Source organism: Pelodiscus sinensis, chromosome 2 (assembly GCF_049634645.1).
Source record: "Pelodiscus sinensis isolate JC-2024 chromosome 2, ASM4963464v1, whole genome shotgun sequence".
Lineage (NCBI taxonomy): Eukaryota > Metazoa > Chordata > Testudines > Trionychidae > Pelodiscus > Pelodiscus sinensis.
Genome location: NC_134712.1, coordinates 185,516,781 through 185,537,199, shown reverse-complemented (window position 1 = coordinate 185,537,199; position 20,419 = coordinate 185,516,781). Strand labels below are relative to the sequence as shown.

Below are 20,419 nucleotides of genomic sequence, written 5' to 3'. Positions count from 1 at the left end.
CTGAAGATTCTGTCTGCTCCATCACTTAAGAGTCCAATTTTTCAGATTTACTCATGCAGAACTCCCACTGACATTAATGGGAATTTTGCTAAAATAATAACTGCAGGATTGGGTGCATTGTACAAAAGATAATGTTCTGTGTTTCAATTGAAGGATTAACTACTTTTTAAAATCTTACTGGGTCAAATTTGCAATTGTCTGAATTTTTTCCTTCTACAAAAATACTTATTTGCAAAACTGATTGTTAGTTTCATATCCATTGTGTGTGTGAGAGAATGCATTTAATTTTTGTGGACAAATGCAGGGGTGCGATCTAGTTTCCATGGATAACAATTTTTTTGGTTGACATAGTGTGTGAGTGGGGGGGCACTATGTTGGTGTTCAAACCCCTCCCCCCAAAATAGTGATGCCAACTAAAACTCATCTGTTGGTGTTTGTATTGAAGATCACGCAACCTTTAGCACTCATTCGAAAGTATCTGGAGATGGTATTCATTATATATTTTTTTAGTTACAAGAATATTTAAAAGTGTCCGCCAAAGCTGCTTCAAAGGACATGATTTGGAACCAAAAGATCTTGCCATTATGGATGAGTCTACCATCATTAGTTAGATACTAGTTTCACAATTTATGTCTTCAGAAATGCTAATTCATAGGATTTCCAGCATTCCTAATCCTTTTCAAACAGGGGTATTAAATTAGCATTATTATTAACATTAATATCTTTGTGGAATGTTATTGCTTGACACAGACTTTATTGAGTGAACTATGTATTCAAGTTAACCTAGAAGCTAAGGAGAGGTGATGGAATAAAGGTCAAACATCACCACTTGAATTAATAAAAAGTTTTCCTTCAATGTGTGTTGAATCTGTAGTGTTCACGCTAACTTCCTTATTGGACACCAGAAACAGTTTTATTGCCATTTGCTCTGTAAATGAACTTCAAAATTCTGATCTGAAAATCAACAAAGAGAAAGACAGACATTTCTACTAAATGAATTTTGCCAGGAATTAGCATGACAAGAAGTTTTGTCAATTAATGACACTGCCAAATGCATTTTGGACCCTTTCTAATTGATGAAATGATACATAGTTTTAATCCTAGTGGAAATTTGGTTGAACTGATTGTAATGTCCACTATTCCCTATTCTCATTCCCTTCATACTTGTTTTTCTCTGTATCTTTCCTTAATTTTCCTTTAATTTTTTACTTACTAATTTTATTTTTGGTTGAATCATAGCTTTTACACAGAAACTAGAATGTTGTATAGATTATTTGATAAAGATATTCTTTTGTATTGCAAATATTAGGGTGTTTGCATCTGTTTCAAGTATAAACTATATTGTTAATTGCTAATACTTCCAAGCCTCTATTATAGAACTTAATGTAACAGGAAATAATTTATCGATTAGATATTTTTTGAACTTTTATTAAGATTTTTCTGTAGTGTCAGGTATGCATTCTTTCAAAAGACAGATTCTCGTATAAAATAATTCACATGAAAAAGAAGAAAATTAAAAAGTATAAAAAAACCACTGTATTTTTGATAAACACGGTATACCTTTAAGCTACCATTTAGTAAAAAAATTGGAAATTCTTAATTTAGAATAATTTGGAAATTGAGTATGATTTGGAAATTCTTAATTTAGAAGGATATAGTATAAAAAAATAAAGCATCCCAATCTGCTGTACAAATTAGTATAAAATAAGATGGTGCTCATCCCATCAGAGAGCAAACAGTACTGTCAAACAGTTCTGTGCCTCTAAATTCTGTTTACAATTATTGAGACAGGAAGAAAGATTTTTTTCATTATCCTATGCGTGTGTGTGTTTGTGAGTGACACGTCATGTATATGTTTGAAAGTCCACAAGCTACCCCCGTTTATACCAGCAGGAAATTGAGCTTGTTGTCTTTCATTAAACATTCACTGTAAGTTAATACAGGTGTTTAGGAACCCAGAAAAAAAGGCTTCTGATGAGAAAGTTACCTTTTTTTGCATTAATTATGAGCTATGTTAGCGATAGGAGAAATTTAAATGTCATGTTTGCTAAACTGCAGATTATTGTTTCACAGGAAACCCAACTGATTTAGCATTCGAAGCCATTGGCAAACTTTACATACACACAAATAGAATCTAGAACCGACGTCATGAGAGTGAGGGCGAACAGTTACACTCTGGTAGCAAATTAATCCCGCCTTTCTGCTCATGGAGCAGTGACTAGAAATAGCTAGTCAGGAAATTTTTGACTAAAAGAACTTTTGTGGCACCAGGAACATTTTGAAGGGAGAGAGAATGAGAGACTATTGCCTTGCAGTTAGGACACTGACTTGGGATGTGGGAGATCTAGATTGAAGTTCTTGATCTGCCTGATGATTTTCTGCCTAACTTTACTGTGTAGCTGCAGTTCAAGTGGTCCTGGGAAAACAGTAACCTAAGACAAATACAGATATGTGGAATGTCCAAAATTCTGCTAATGTGTTCTTCCGATTTTGAAAAACCTTCTTGGTTTGGTTTTGATTTTGCAAAACCAAAAAAACCCATTTGGCTCTGATCTGCATTTGACAAATTTTGGAGTGGGGAAGCGTTGGATTAGATCAATGATTTTGGTTTTGCCCTATGCAAAACGTTCAGCTCCATTCAGTTGAATTTTATTTTATTTGTGTTATTACCCCATGTTGATATTGTGTATCTATAAGCAATAAAATTTAGCTCATACATAGCATTTTCATCTTCAGAACACTTTTAGTCTTCCTTTTAAATAATTAATATAGACTTCCAGGACCTAAAATGTATATTATTTTTATACAAATACATTAAGTTAAATATAAAACTTCCATTCTATGTTTTTAACCTTTGAAGTGGGGTGCTATCACATCCTTAGGCTAATTTTACTAGTGCCCCCAAAATAAACACAAATAATGATCTCTGCTAACTCAAACTTTTCCCATTTTTCACAACAAAGTTACTGTATCACAGGAAATAATGGCTTTCACATTTTGATCTGTGTTCTAAAGTATTCTGTTTAGGAGACATACGATGTTTTTATAGTCCAGATTGCTCAGATTTAGTATTTTTAAGACCCATAGTCCATTCATATTTTGACTCAGTGCATCAATAAAATATGAACATGTTGGATAATAAAGCAATAATGCTAATTATGTCACAAAATATAGGCTATGAGTTGATGAATTTGACAAAGTGCACGAATACTTTATATAAGAAAATCTTCCTTGTCCATGGCATTGCTTGGTAAGAAATAAAAATGTCACAGGAATGGATTGTGTCTGAAATCTCCAACCACAAGATAAGGGGAGGAGAGGAAGCATTTATTGAAAATAAATGTTGGTTGATCTGTGGAGATTATTTACCAGAATGGGAGATAATTTATTTCGTGTGACAGTTCTATTCCTAGTCTTCATTTCTTTTGTACTAAGGACTAAGTTGTGACCTTCCCCATGGAGGTGAAATGCACTGAATTCAGGGAAGAATATTCAGTAGAGGGGCCAGTGTGTGGAAGGGCTGTGCATGAATTAATCCAGACTTCTCATGATCCAAAAGTAGTATTCTCTCCACTGTGGCAGCATGAGGGGAGCAAGAGGCAGTGGCCGAGGTAGGTCTATAACAAAATCCAGCTACTGGCCAATACTATAGGAGAGCAGTCCATTCTAAAGCAGTCTTGGGCTGTAATTAGGGCCAGTGAGTGTCTGGTTTTCAACTGGAATGCCTGGTTGAAAAGGGTCCCTGGTGGCTCCAATCAGCACTGCTGATTGGGCCTTGAAAAGTCTGGTTGGTGGGGTTGACAGGCTCCATACATGTCCCTGTGCTCTCAGAAGCAGTGACATGTTCCTGGAATCCTAGTGGAGGCGTGGCTAACAGGGCTTTGGGAGTTTGTCCCAAGTTGAGGGCTAGGTCTTTGAGCTCTCTCATCCAGGAGATCCCTTCCACATGCCAAACCACTTGGTTTAATTAACTGATATTTAACATCCGTAGACAGATGGAGTATGGATGGAATATGCTGGCGTGTATGTGTGTACGTGTGTGTGGAGCATCGGAGAAGTGGCAGGTCAGGGATGAGGCCTAGAGGAAGGGACAGGGTACAGGTCAGGCTAGAATGTTCAATTATGTGTGATTAGAAGTTGGCAGCACAAGCTGTAATCATGCTTATGATGGTGCCCCTCTGCCTGTCTACTTGGCATTCACTGTATGTTTTTATGGGACATGTTCAAAATCGGGGACTATTTATGCACAACTAAAGTCCTAGCTAGATGAAAAGCAATCTGTTCAAGTTGTAGGTGGTCCTTTATACATCTAATCCAATTTAACATTTAACATTCACTGTGCCATTTTTAACTAATACGATGGTTTCCAATTGGCCAATTTGCTTTTCATGTTTATCATTGTTAGGGTTTGGAATCCAGTGGTATAAAAACTGACAAATTTTGTTTGACCATTGAATCAGTTTTAGTGGCAAATTGGTGCTGTTATCAGTGCGTGAGGGAATTTCTTTGCCTCTGGTGTTCATCATCCTGTCTAGATATTGCTAAGCCTACCCAGTTCTTGATGACTTTTTATCCCTGTCTTATTAAGCTAGTTATGAAGGACAAATTGTTGGCCTTTGTTGCTCCAGATTACATTAAATGTCACATGCTTTCTAAATATTCTAAGTACTCTCCTGCAAAGGACTTTCCTTCTGACCTCTGGTGTTTGGATTGATAGCCAATGTTTAGCTATTGCGGTTCGTAAAAAGCTGAAAACTGAGCAGTCATGAGATAGGGGTTTAGAAGAGAAAAATAATTCATTATAAAGAAAAATAAGCTAAATTCTGCCCTGATTTATGCCTCATGCAGCTCTGCTGACTCCTGGAGAAAGTCTTTGGGGTTGTGAGACAGACCACTGTTTGGTCCACTAATTTTAACAGCTTTAAACTTCATTCGGTTAGATCTGAGAAATGTGTTTTATTAGTCTAAGAAATTCTGATTTTGCTTAATTATAATACTGCATCTGTAGGCAAGGAAGGGCTGCATTCTTTCACAGTTGTCATTCTTCATACACGATCTTTTTTAAACTTTTATGAATAGGAATGAGTAACCAGAAATTTTAAAAAAATATTTTCTAATTAAATAAACACATTATCTTGCTGTGAATAAGAGATGCCATTTCATGTGTAAATGGAGAGAAATTACTTTATGCTGTTCAGAAAATCTGAATTATAAAATATATGGCAATTATATCTCGTTAGGAAGTCCATGGGGATTGGGATTTTTTTAAAATTAATTTTAACATTAAAATGAGTTGAGTCTTATACTTTGGGCATATGCCAGTAGCCTCATTTTTAAATTCCTAATTGTTGATAAAGCCAGTCATTTCCGGTCACAACAGGATTGTTTTATGTCTTACAATATTAAAGATATGAAATAGGTACTGCATTTCCTGCATTCTTTATTTACTGCGTCTTTCTTTCTTTCTTCCACCCACCCACCCACTCTCAAGCCTTATATTTCTTAATTACGTTGTAGGTCCTGAAGATCATACATTATAGAACTTTCTTATGGGGCAATAAATAAGTAAATGGTAAGAGCTGTGCATATAGGGATGCCACATGAATATTAATCTGACTTTAGTAAGGTATGCATTTAAAGTGGATTTGTTAAACCACATTAAACCTTATATGGACACTTATTCTCAACTAAAGTGGTTTGATTCCCTTTAGGTAAATTCACTTCAAAATAAATTAAAACAGGTTAAGCTTCACTTTAGTTCTGATTAAGTGTATTCACATCGGGTCTTAATGGGATTTAACGAATTCACAGTAAATTCAGATCTTTAGTAAATTCAGATTAATCTTCCTGGGTATCCCTTTGTAGAGGAGCCTCAAGAAGAATACTGGGTTATAGAGAAAAGAGGATAATATTACTCATACGAATTGTCACCTTACATGACAAGAAACCCCTTGATAGCCATAGGAGTACTTGTGAAGAAAGGTGTTACTCATTTGAGTAAGGGGATCAGAATATGGTCCACTGTTTCCCATTTTAGGTATGAAATACCAAAGGTAGTATATTTGCATTTTAGGTAGTGAAATTATACCCTAGGTGTAATACATCCTGTTAGTTATTTCAAAATTTATTTTCTAATAACACAAGCATAGCACATAGTGGAAATTATTGATACTACATATAGGCAACATTGTAAGTATGTGAAATGTCCAGTTTTTTTAATGGAACTTTGCTATTATTTTTCTTTGCAGAAATTGTGAAGGATAATTTACACCACTGGATAGTTTATACTTTAATTGCTAAAGTATTTCACCCACTATCCCTTATTATACTGCAGTTCTCAATGGCGACATTGAGCCTATAATTAAGAAGTTATGCTCAATGTGTGCATATACATTTATATGTGTACATACATCCACACTCCTCATCTTCCAGTGATCACAGAGTACTTTATTAACAATTAAGCATCATGGCACCACCATGAAGCATGTAAGAATTATTACAGATGGATAAACTGGGACACAGAGAGGTAAGTCATTTTCCCAGGGTGACAAAATGACATAGTGGCTGAGCAGGGAGCATAACCCCGAAGCTCTGGCTCATGCTCTCATCTAATAATCAAGATTGGAACAGTGAATCATGCAAGGCAAAACAAACCCTTCTCTAACTAGCCATGTTCTAATTTGGCCAAATAGGAGGGTATCATTTTTCAGACACTGGGTCACCACTTTTCAAGCTTCCGTGATGTTATTATTTGTAGCATCACATCTTGATGCTGCTTTGCACAAATGAAATGTTGTCAAGCGAGATTACTGTGATATGAGTGGCCACCCAGGGTCCTGTGCCCTGGAAGCCTTAACTCCACAAGCACAGAGATTGGAAAGAAGGCTATGTGCAGGTACACATGTCTTTATGGATATCCTGAAAATGCTCATGGTCCAGGAGTCTGCTTAAGGAGACTAAGAACTCTGGTTGTGTGGGTTAAAGGGTGTCCAAGAAGAGCCTTGTCTTCCAGGCCTTTGTCATTGCTGAAGGCTTGGCCAATGAAAGCTTGCGTTCTGTAAGTTCGGTCAACATCCTCCAAGCTCTACAGCAGACTCTGAGCTTTTCTCCAATTGTCTCATCTCTAAATGGACCCTTGTGTGTTTTATAAAGTTGTTCATAGCTAATGCTTTGTTATTAAGGTATATGTCTTTTACTTCTCTCTTCTGTCCAGCTATAGAAAAGGAGATATATTCCAGTGTTGCTGCTGATTGAGGAAATGAAGAAGCAAAATTGCTGTGTTTTTCAAATGTTGTTATGGCATAATAAAATTGTTACTCTTCAAGGTTAAAGAATGTATGTTTCAGTGTAGGGCTGTGGCTTGTACTCATGTACACAGACACACAGAGAGAGTCAATATATTAATGCCTTGGTGGATCATTCCAGGGATTCACTTTCAAGAGGATAAAAGAGGACAAATTTGGCATAGCCAAAGATGAACAAAAACAAATTGGCTAGCAAAGCAGTTGAGCTGTATGTTAGACTCTGAGGCCAGTCCAAAACCACAAGCCTGACTGCCTGAGAAGCCTGCCAAGGAGCCAGCTGCTGCTAATAAAGCCGACTCTACAGCTTGGCATCTGGGACCTGTGATTCCCATCCAAAGGGAATTTTATGTGAAAAATGTTCACAATTTCTCTTTGTAAAGTCTCGTGATTTAAATCAGAAGAAAAATACTTTAGACCGAAGTTGCCACAAATGAAAGGCTACCCACGAATATTGTGGTTGCCACGGTGGGGGTGGGGAGAATGGCAATCTAGTGTTGGGAACTAACAGTGGAATTGGCATTGTTCTTTCTGTAACTGATCTGACACCTAGTTCAGCATTAGTGTGTTATTATTCAGTAAGGAAGACTTAAGTATCTAATTATTTGTACTTAGTGGTCAATTTTCTTGGTAGCGTGTGCTTGGATGAGAGAGTTTGTTTCAGAGGGCTCTGCCATGGGGTATAAGAGTAGGTGTCTGAAACTAGGGGTGAATTTCAAGGAAATGTCTCACTTTTAAACGTTAAAAAAAGAGGCACTGGTTCCATTTTTCAAAGATGAAAACAAATCCTATTAGCCAGCTGTGCTGAATTAATAGGCTGCTTAGAATGATCTACAAATCAGTTCGTTTTCCCCCCATACTGAATAACGAAGCATGAGAATTGAAAAATGAACCTTCTGGATTTGTTAGTTGAAAAATGAATGAAAAACTCAGTTCTGACTTCAGGTTCTCTCTTGAAATAATATATGCAAATTTTGTATCATACTGTCATTGCATTATAAGCACTGTGTTTGACCATATTTGTATTGTTGCCTTCCCAGATGTATAGGATAGCAGCCATCTCACTTTCAATGTCCTTGCTTCAGAGCCTTTAGTAATGCCTCTAAGGTTCATCTCACCCCTACGGATATTGTGGCAGACAGAGTAACTGCCTTGCCCCGAGCTATAGAATGCCAGAACCAGAATTAGAACTCAAGAATTCCTACTTCTGGTCTTATGCTTAGGTAACTGGACCATGCCTAAGGTATCTCCTTCATCCTACATCTTGCATGCAGGTTGGTAAGCGGGGCTTTTCATTCAAGACAAATTGAATATTCTACTCTAGCACATGCCCTGGCCTCATCAGTTCAGGAAAGAAGAGTCTGAAGCCCTCTTTTGGACTGGGGACTCCAGCATGGCAGCCAAACACATGACTGTATAAAACTGAACAATAATAATCATTTAGTAGCTAGATGTAAATTCTCGATAGCATATTGGGGTTACCGAATTGCTATTCCTTAAAAATTAGCATTGCATTAATAGAGATTTACATGTGAGAGGCTAGAGAGGGTTTGTGGTATAATAGTGAGTACTCATGTGGCCTCTGACCAAAAAAGGTATTGGTCCTGATCATGCAATGTGCTGCATGACATAGGCCCATGAATTAAACAGCCCTCTGCCTGAATGCAGATGTAAGCCTGTGTTGGTACATGCTGGACTGTGGCCAGTGTTTCTCAGCTATACTTTTAAAGAATTTCAATGCTGGTACTTGATTCTTATTTACACTGAGGGGACATTTCACTGTTCTGGCCTTAATATTAGTGTAAATGTGTACTCTATACCCTTTCTCCTGCAGAATGGTATAAAGTGGTTTTAGTTTTATTTAGAAGCAGGCACCTCGTGTTTTCCTCTGTGTATGAAGAGAAATATCTGGTATTGAGAGGAAAATTACTCTGTATATTTGAAAGGTGTATCTTGTCTTTTCAACTGAGTTTTGTACATTTACTTAGGTCAGATCTACACTAGATCAGGAAGCTCAGCTTAAGGTATGCAACTCCAGCTACATGGAATACATAGCTAGAGTCGGTTTACCTTTAGCCAAGCTTGGCACCCATAATGGGAGGCAGTTTGAAGCAAATGCTTCCTTTGGCTTTTCTTACTCCTCGCAAGAACAGGAGTACTGACCACCTTTGGAGGCGCCCTCTGAGTTTAATTTAGCAAGTCTTAACTAGACTCACTAAATCAAACTCCAGAAGATTGATTGCAGCAGTATCAATCTTCCACAGAGTGAAGACAAGTCCATAATATGAAAAAACTATTTACTTATTGAACTCATGGTAAAATATATAATAACAATACTTAATATTAATTTATAATTAATGGCAGTTTGCTGACTTGTATAATATGTCCCTGCCCTAAATAGCCATATTATCTTGATCTTTGTACATTACCACTACTCCAAATTTGCAGAACTGGCATAAGGAAAAATGGAAGATATATTGTTTCAACTTTTTGTATACTTAAGCCACACATCCACTCTACATCAATTGCTTGGCTGCTGACTGGTGTTCAAACCAAAGCAAAAGGTATATGGAAGAGATCTAGCCCCCAACTAGTACATAAATCCTGTAGGTCCCACAAATATATTGCAGAGCCCACAAAAAGTACTTCTAGACACAGACACAAGCTAGTATTTTGATAGCCATGTCTTTATGTATTTGTATGGGGTTACAGTCTTGTACATTTTTACCCAAGATTATTGTCTCTGCAAGAAAGAATTTAATTCCACATAGCACCATAACACTGGGAAAGCTACTCATCTTATTCTGTAATATCTTCCCAATGCTACTACTTTCAGTCTCTATTTCTGGGAATGAAACTGCAGTTTGAGAGGATAGGGATTGTCCTGTGATAAAATGTATATGCAAGGTAATATGATACCCATGTATTAAGACCCTGTGATTGTCAACAAGTCTCCACAGACTGTGAGGGAAAGAATTACACACAGTTGTTCATGTTTCCTTTTGATGTGGATCAGACTGAATCTGCTTTCTAGCCAGTTTGCCATTATACTGTTTGTTAAATTTTATTTTTTCTCCAGAGGATCTTGCGGAACCAGATCACAGCCTGGCTAGACAGCAGAGATGTATTTAAGTCTTTATACTTGATTTTGTGTTCCCTCTTGGTTAGTTTAAGTGAGAGGGGCAGGATGGAGGGGAAGAGGGGGGCTGGAAAGAGAAAAGAACCTTTGATATGTGTTACTCATGTGTATACCGCAACAAAGGCTCATAGCTTTTACACATCAACCATCTATATCTGTCTTAAATTTTCAATATTTCTGTTCTAAATAAAGCTAGTTGGCTGCTTGAAATTGTTTCAAAGCTTCCAATATTAAAAAGTCCAGCTACTGAAGATATTGATTTAGCATGTACCTAACATTAAGCACTTTGAATAGTGCCAGTGAAGTGAAACGGACTGTATATGCACTTGAAGTTAGGTGTACACTTAAATGTTTTGCTTAATCGAGGTTTAACTGCAGAACTGAAGTATCTGAGTTTGAACATATGATAATGGTCACACAAGTGTTATCACAGCTAGACACCAAATTGCTTTCATTTTGCCAGCATAGCCTTATTAGTATGTCATCATTAACTCACCCTCAGCCTGACATCAAGTCACTGCTCATGTCTCCTGACTGTTAATGCTGTTCAGTGTTTGGCTTGCACAGAGTGGGTCTTCCTTCTCTCAGCTGGTTGGCCACTTAGCTTCGTAATGCTGCAGTTTCTATAACCGGCCAAACTAAATGACCACATTTGAACGCTCCCCAGCTTTGGGAAGTCTGATTTAGCTCTGAATTGTGTAGCTAGGTCCTTCTTTAATTGTGAAAAGGCTTGTCATCCCTTCTAAAAAAAGGGATCAATTTTTCCTTTTAAGAAAAAAACCACACCCTGGAATATTGTTTTGTAAACAAGAATCAGAACTAACCACAGAATGAGGATCGATCCAAAGTATTAAGCAACTAAATTTGAAAGTCATGGCCCTATGTTAGAGGTACTTAGGGAAGCTTAAAACATACTTAAAACAGTTTTTTCTAGTAAGTATTAGTTGGAGTGTAGGGGACCATATTGTGGACACTGCCTCATAAACCTGCCTCCATTTGTAAGTGCTATATTTCTGCTAGGTTGTGTGACTTGTGCTTATTTAAAGCTTTTAAGACCAGATCACCTAGTCTCTGACTTTTTTTGCACTATCACTGTCCATGCTATACCCGGCATAACAGCATGTACTTTGTGTACCTAGTCCCTCTTTTCCTAGTGCTGATAGCTCCTGCCACTTTTTTAGGCATGTACTTGGATGCACATCAGATTCTTGGTATCAGCCCCCACACCTACGTTAAATCTCAAGACAATACATTTATAAATACATTAAAAGCAAGAGGAAGACCAAGGACAGGGTAGGCCCATTGCTCAATGAGGAGGGAGAAGCAGTAACAGGAAACTTGGAAATGGCGGAGATGCTCAATGACTTCTTTGTTTCGGTCTTCACCGAGAAGTCTGGAGGTGTGCCTAACGTAGTGAATACAAGCAGAGAGAGGGTAAGTTTAGAAGATAGGATACACAAAGAACAAGTTAAAAATCACTTAGGAAAGTTAGATGTCAGCAAGTCACCAGGTCCTGATGAAATGCATCCCAGGATACTCAAGGAGCTGATAGAGGAGGTATCTGAGCCTTTAGCTATGATCTTTGAAAAATCATGGCAGACAGGGGAGATTCCAGAAGACTGGAAAAGGGCAAATATTGTGCCCATCTATAAAAAGGGGAATAAGAACAACCCAGGAAACTACAGACCGGTCAGTTTAACGTCTGTCCCAGGGAAGATAATGGAGCAGGTAATTAAGGAAATCATATGCAAACACTTGGAAGGTAATAAAGTGATAGGGAATAGCCAGCATGGGTTTGTGAAGAACAAGTCATGCCAAACTAATCTGATAGCTTTCTTTGATAAGATAACGAGCCTTGTAGATAAGGGAGAAGCGGTGGATGTCATATACCTAGACTTTAGTAAGGCATTTGATACGGTCTCGCATGAGATTCTTATTGATAAACTAGGCAAATATAACTTAGATAGGGCCACGATAAGGTGGGTGCATAATTGGCTGGATAACCGTAGTCAGAGAGTTGTTGTTAACGGTGCTAAATCCTGCTGGAAAGGGATAACAAGTGGAGTTCCTCAAGGGTCTGTTTTGGGACCCGTACTGTTCAATATCTTCATCAATGATGTAGATATTGGGATAGAGAGTACGCTTATTAAGTTTGCAGATACCACCAAACTGGGTGGGGTTGCGACTTCTTTGGAGGATAGGGACATAATTCAAAATGACCTTAGCAAGTTAGAGAAATGGTCAGAGGTAAACAGGATGAGGTTTAATAAAGAGAAATGCAAAGTGCTCCACTTAGGAAGGAACAATCAGTTCCATACATACAAGATGGGAAGCGACTGTCTAGGAAGGAGCATGGCAGAAAGGGATCTAGGGGTCATAATGGACCACAAGTTGAATATGAGTCAACAGTGTGATGCTGTTGCAAAAAAAGCAAATATGATTCTAGGTTGTATCAACAGGTGTGTTGTAAGCAAAACTCGTGAAGTCATTCTGCCGCTCTACTCTGCACTAGTTAGGCCTCAGCTGGAGTACTGTGTCCAGTTCTGGGGGCCACATTTCAAGAAAGATGTGGAGAAATTGGAAAGGGTACAGAGAAAAGCGACAAGAATGATTAAAGGCCTAGAGAACATGACCTATGAAGCCAGGCTTCATGAACTGGGCTTGTTTAGTTTGGAAAAAAGAAGATTAAGGGGGGACATGATAGCGGTTTTCAAATATCTAAACGGGTGTCACAAGGAGGAAGGAGAAAATTTGTTCCTCTTGGTTTCTGAGGACAGGACAAGGAGTAATGGGCTTAAAGTGCAGCAGGGGAGGTTTAGATTGGACATTAGGAAAAAATTCCTAACTGTCAGGGTGGTCAAATATTGGAATAAATTGCCAAGGGAGGTGGTGGAATCTCCCTCTCTGGAGATATTTAAGAACAGGTTAGATAGACATCTATCAGGGATGGTGTAGACGGAGCTTGGTCCTGCCTTGAGGGCGGGGGGCTGGACTCGATGACCTCTTGAGGTCCCTTCCAGTCCTATTATTCTATGATTCTATGAATACATTTCCACAGCCGGCTCCCACAGTGGAGTTAAATCATGTGCTGTATGTCCTCTTCGTTTAATAAATGTTGTTTCTAAATGTTCAGCATAATGGTGTCATACCTCATGAGTAGGATAAAGTACACATGTAACTTGCTTTACTTCAGATTTAAAAAAAAATAAAGTGTATTGTGCATTGTTACCCTAGCTAAAAGATGAGGAGGAATCAATTCTGGGTCTAGAATTAATTGCTGTGTGTGTGTGTGTGTGGGGGGGGGGGGGGAGACGACTACCATGACTTGATTCCTAGCCACTCCACTAAAACACACCAGCCAGTGATGAGTTTATTTTCTAGTAACAGATTTTTTGTTTTCATTTTCAGCAGTCCTATGCACCAGCTCCCCACCCCATGGCTCCTCCCAGCCCCAGCACAAACAGCAGCAACAACAGCAGCAACAACAGCAGTGGGGAACAGTTGAGTAAAACCAATCTGTACATTCGAGGCCTTCCACCTGGCACCACTGACCAAGATCTCATCAAGCTATGTCAGCCGTAAGTGTCATTAAAATATTTCATGTCCTCCAGTTAAAAAAATACATTTGACCATTGTATTTATAGGGACACATTTCCAACCCAGACTTTAAGTTTGTCTGTGTATAGATTAGATAGACAGATTTTATATTTTCAGTACAAGAATTTAAATTCATGATATACCTGGTAATGAGTGATGAACATAAAGGATAACAGTGACTGCCTTAGCTAAAATGTCTGATGACTATGCTTGGAGATCTGAAGACATAGGGTTCAAAATCTACTGACATCCAATTCTGGGGAGAGAGAGAGAGAGTGGGTCTTTATGGCTATATATGAGACTGGATTTCTTTGTCAATTTTTCTTTCTTTTTCACTTTCTTTTTCTTTTTCATTAATTGACATCATAAGAAAACACCTATTGAGAGATTTTATAGTCAAAGAATTGCGATTCATGGCACAAAACACAACAAAACAGAGGTTGTTCCCATATTTATAATTTGTCACCTCTTTTGATTCCTGTGTAAAAAATGTTACCCTCTTATTCAACAGATCTCTGCATATATTTGGAGTCATTTTGCCCACAGTTCTGACACACAGGTTTTTATTGATTTTTATTTCTGTTAACACTGAGAGGCCACATAGCTAAATTTTGTTCCTCCTGGTGCCTCAAACCGCAAGGGAATTACCTAAGCAAATCAGTTGATTATAATGGATAATATAGGTATAGTTAAGGGTATATTTTGATTTGCTGAATCTTTGTTACTGGTGGCGATGCACAAAATGTAATAACCTAGCTTGACTTTCAAATCCCATATTGAATATTTAGGGATGGAAATAAGCAAAATATATTTTTTGTTGTAGAATGAGAACATATATGAGAATGATCGAAATAATAAAGACAAGTATGGAAATATTATATTTAGGGTTTTTTTCTCCCCAAAGTTGAATGGCACCTTTAAGATTTAAGATTTTCCATTACAAATTAGCATATCAGGTAGAAAGTGATAATCTGATCATAAACCTAGAATTTGAACTGAAATTGCTTCTGCTTTGAGATGCATGTTAGATAATATTTATATATGTTTTAATTTAATGTGATATACATCTCTGCCCTTCCTAAATTTGATCAGAAATACTTTGATAGACACTTTGTGATTCTTGGCAGGTCTCAGGAAGAAAGCGCTTAAAACACATTTTTTTTCTTTTGTAGTAGTCAATGGAATGTTGAAAATGCTTGCAACTAAGTTTCTCATTGTACAATATTTCCATTTCCAATTGTACTCTAGTAAGATGCTCGCTCTTTAAACTACGGTCAACATTCTTTTAATTGCATTTTGGTGAGTGATTATAAAAGCAGATTATATTTTAGTGAAAAACAGGACAAGGCATGAGATTTTGTGCTTGGTAAAATGAGCAGCTGCTTTAGCTAATCCTCCTGACTTTTATACATTTTCTTTTTATGTGGTGTGCACTGCACACTGAATAGAAAATAACAGACTGGGGTGCCATTGATGCTCGCAGTGCAGACTCCATTATGAGTGATGTTAGACATTTTGACAAATGTACCGACACTATCAAACCTTTTATCAATTTTAGGGTAACCTTGTCACAGTAATCTATCAAACTGTTCAGATGTAACAAAAGGAAAAGAAGTCATCACGAACTCCTCAATAACCAAGTAAATAAAAAAAAATCACTGGAATGTTTTGTACTTTTTTTTTATGGTTTTGATCCTGAACATCTCTTGTAACCACTGTTCAGCAAAGTTTATTTTGCAGTACAAAGCACTTAAATTACACTACATCTTTTGGGACTTTATACATGGGTACAGCAACAGGAGTGATTGGAAAAAATAAAACAGAAACATACAACTAGTAAAGGTAATCTTTCTACATTTAAGCATCATCTCTCTTGGATTTTCACATAAATTGAGCAAGAAATCTCTGAAAATATGACTCGTGTCTGCTTTGCGCATTTCATAACATAGCCTTTTAAACACATTATCATTCCGTTTTCATAATTCAGAAATGTTGTCATAACTAATCCGTGCAAATAATGTAATATACTAATAGTAGTATTTATTCCTAAGGGGCATGTTTTATAGCATAATTGTAAAACTCATTGTTACATATATAGTTCTTTGAACTCAATCAAAACATGTTCATTAAGATCAAAACATGTTTAGTAAGATAAACATAATCAACATTTAATATTTATAGACTGTAGCATGAAACATGTATGAAATCCTATTTTATAGAAAAAACATAACATTTTTTTCCTAATCTAATTATACTTTATTTTTATACAAAATATGTTTCACCCAGAAGAATCCCCAACATTTCTTGAAACTATTAATGGAAATCATTTTGGCCATGACTAACATAGTAGGCACATAAATAAACTGGTGCAATTCCTGGTGAAAATAGAGCTGATCAAAAAACGGACAGACAAAAACACCAATTTTCAGACATTTGGATATTTTTTGTTTATAAAGCAGATTTTTCAAATATTTTCACAATTTTTAAACCAAATATTTTCAGGTTTTCCTCATTTCTCATTTTCCCCATTTTCTTTTATCCCTCCTCTGATTCCTAGTGTGCCACTTTAAAGGGGGGTTTAAAAAGGATAAAAGGTGAGGGGAAAATGAAGCACATTTTGGTCATAAGAGACTGGGGCTATGTCTAGACTGCAGGCTTCTTTTGGAAGAAGCTTTTCTGAAAGATTTTCTGGAAAAACTTCTTCTGAAAGAGAGCGTCTACCCTGCCAAAGTGCATCAAAAAAGCGATCTGCTTTTTTGAAAGATAGTGTCCACACTGAATGGACACATTTAAGCTGTGATTACTATAGATGGAGTGGCCACCAAGACATCTGTGCTTTTTCCTCTTTCCTCTTCTTTCGAAAGAACTCCTTCTTCCCTGTCCACCCACGCCTTATTCCAAAAGAGCTCTTTTGGAAAACGGCTTCTTCCTTGTAGAAAGAGGTTTACTAATGTCGAAAAAAACCTTCAGTTCTTTTGATTTTTTTTTTGAAAGAACGCGATTGCAGTGTGGACATAAGTGAAGTTTTTTCGGAAAAATGACTGTTTTTCCCAAAAAAAAAAAATTCTGCAGTGTAGATTATACCCTGAATTATTTTGAAAAATAATTACATTTTTTAAAAACAAACATTGTTTTTCTTGAAAAATTTTCATCTGGTGCAGCTGGAAATACATATGACTCTAAAAACATGTATTGCTATTATGAATTGTTAATATACAAATATATGTTAAAGCTGTGAAATTCCATGATCTTTAATAAGTTGTAGTCCAACATTTTACAGATTTTGATATATGTTCTTAAATATAATATCTCAAAATTTTCTTTTTCTTGCGATTGCTATATAGTGTTATAAACTTGCATGCATTGTAAAGACAGCCCCTGTGTTCTAGCCATCAGTTTCAGTGCTAAATCCATATTTTAAAAGCAATTTAACCTAATACTTTTCTTTGACTTTTAAAACTGACTTGGTCTAATATTATAGATCAGCATATGGTTAGAGTTATTACTTTAGCGCCTTGTACCTGTAATGTACCTTCAGAAATCATCTTACCATGTCTATCTACTTTGTTCTCCTTGCTAGGGAGAGATGCGGGGATGGAAGGGGGGCAGAAGGGAGGAAGGGGAGAGAGGAATAAAGAGATAGCTAATACAAGCAGAGTTTGATTTCTGTATTATACAGGCTGAAATCAAAGGGCTGAATTAAATCAGCAACAGCAAAATCTAATTGAACCCAAAACCTGATCAATCTGAGAGCCAGTTGGGCTGAATTGTGTGGAAGATCAACCAGACTTTGGTACCTAAATGTTTTTTCTAAGCACAGAAAGTTTCCTGTTGTGCTGTGATTGCCATCAGTGTAGTTTCTTCACAGAAACTCCGAGAGTGAACCAAAGGATCTTCTTCCCATTCACATTCAAAGTGTCAGATTTGCCTCAAGAGAAGCAGAGTAAAATTCCTAGCTTATTTTATTTCCTCAGCTTTTGTGATAGGGAAGGCAAACAATGAAAAAATAATTATATAAGAGTTGGCCAAAAGCCAAGGAAAACAGAGATGAAAACTTTTGCTGATTTTTTTCCCTATATTTTTGGCAAAAAATTGGACTTTCAAAAAATGCGTCCAACCAGTTCTAATTAAAATAAAGGCCAAAACACGGTATACCATACCCGAAGTAAGATCCAAAAAAGGAGGAAAATGCCCCCACAGTAAAACCTCCCATCTTCCAAATGAATTCATGGTATGACGATGGCAGACCAGATTCAGACATCATGTAAATGGGTGAAAGGCAGTGGCAAAATTCTAATTGACAGTAGAGCCAACATTTCACCTTTTTTCTGCATTTGACTTGTTAAGCGGCAAGGCTAACATAGATATAGTGAAATGTAGAGTCTTGTAATACTGTAATATGAATAAAATACTTATTTAAATAGAGACCTGTAATCTGTACCACCCATTGTAATTAGCAACAGTTGACATTCTTCTATACTTCAGCATAGAAGCTGTTGACTGAACAGTTGAGAGAATCTGAAAATGATAGAGCTTTCTCCCTGGATCAGCTGGTGTTAGAACTATTCAAGGAGAAGCATATTGATTTCTACTTGACTCTTTCTTTTTCACTACCTTTTGGCTGTTAGGGTTGGTGAAAGGAAACTAAGGTCTGAGGAAGAGAAGGAAAATCCTAGGAACAGGAAAATTGGGGGAGGAGGGAGTGAAGGTTATGGTTTGTTTTCATTGTTTGAAGTAGAGTCAAATCCCAGGTAAGAAATAAATTTGGACTAAATTCTATGTATACAGATTTCATTCAGGACTCTGAAGAGACATCACCGGTTTATACTTATCTTCCTTAGAAATGGTCCATTCAGAATACTGATGAAGCTCATTGATGGGAATAGTTCAAGAAAGTTTGCATTGTGCCTTCCTTCCTTCCTTCTCTCTCAGGATTGCTCTTAAAAGAAAAAGAAAAGAATTTGAATTTAAGATTCTTTTAAAATGAAGAGTGATTGTGTGCACAGTAAATAATTTTAGTGATATCTATATTATTTAAACAAAGAAGCAAATCAGACTAGAGGTGCAGAAGTAGCTTATTATCTTGTCCTATGTGACTTCATGGTGGTGGTTGTTATTACTAATGTTGTTATAAAATGTTTGGACTTCAACCTGAGGCCCACAATGGCACAATATAATAAGCTTCTGTGTTCACATGCTTGCATCTTAATTTCAAAACTGTGTTGGCTCACATTTTGTATTCAGATATGGAAGCTGAGTGTCTTTGTACTATGTTAAGTGCCACCTTAGTATTTATTGTTCTGTTTGTCTTTATTTTTATCCTCTTTTTGAAAAACAAACAAAAAACTAGTAAAAATGTTTGTATTAACTGCCCATTACTGTAGTCCTTGAGTATCTTACAAGGTTAAAGAAAAACATTAATTTTTTTTCTGATGGACAATGAACTCATCCTATCCTTAGCCATCCTTCCCTTTCACCAGGGAGACCAAAACCCTAGGTTAAGAAATGCCCAGAGCATTGCAGAGTGCTCCATCTGGAATATGAATGTTGTCACTGTAGAGAAGAAAGGCACAAAAATAACTTATAAGAAATTATAATAAATAAATTAACAATTGCAACATTCTCTATTTAGAATGTAGCCAGAATTTCACTGGAGCGTGACCGAGTGCAGAAAATATATATTTTTTATTCTGATGAATTATAATTGAAGTCCTTGGTTGGGGAGGGAGGGCGGAGGAGGACTTGAGAATTCTAAACAGAAATATTGTGAGTTTTGTCTGTTGCTGTGTGAAGGGCACTGCTCTAACAACTTGTTTGTTTATTGTGGGGAGAAGGCTTTGAGAAACAAGCAGGACAAACAACCTTAATGAGCTTCTTCTGACCTGTTTGAGTGTGCAGAGTTTACATTCTATCATTATATTCTTCGTTGCTACACTCTTCCAGCATACTTTCTCCATTCAGCCAGTCAACCATAACAGCACGGCTGGATATGTCCATTAGGCAATGAGCTGTTTGCTTATTAATGTAAATGTTTAAAAATCTGAAAACATCTATGGCCCTAAACCATCCAAGGGACAAATAGCATTACTCAAATAGCCTATTACTCTTATCAAGAACAGTAGTGGGTGATTCACAATTTTTTTCTGACATATGGACACACTCTGTATAGGAGACTCACAAGATATGAGACACCATTGACTAAATGTCTCCTCTTGCTCCGTCACAGCCCAGATTTGCTGACCTGTTGGAGATGCTGTAAAGCTCACTTTTCTCCCCATTCAGGCTTGCAGGAAGGAGGTTGGTAGATAAGCTGAAGACAGTGATTTGATTTGGGGGGTTTATTATAATTAGGCTTGTTCATTGAGTCTCATAAGTATACATG

General features: G+C 37.0%; 1 protein-coding gene across 9 annotated transcripts in view; it reads left to right on the top strand.

Moving 5' to 3' along the window:
• Positions 1 to 20,419, top strand: part of RBMS3 (RNA binding motif single stranded interacting protein 3) — a 995,810-nt gene that overhangs the window by 513,954 nt on the left and 461,437 nt on the right. For 8 of the 9 annotated variants that reach the window (XM_075921983.1, XM_075921980.1, XM_075921982.1 and 5 more), the window contains one exon: positions 13,849 to 14,018. In XM_075921983.1, the coding sequence (XP_075778098.1) occupies positions 13,849 to 14,018 (170 nt within the window). The remainder of the gene's footprint in view (positions 1 to 13,848; positions 14,019 to 20,419) is intronic. The other variant, XM_075921988.1, reaches the window with a different exon arrangement.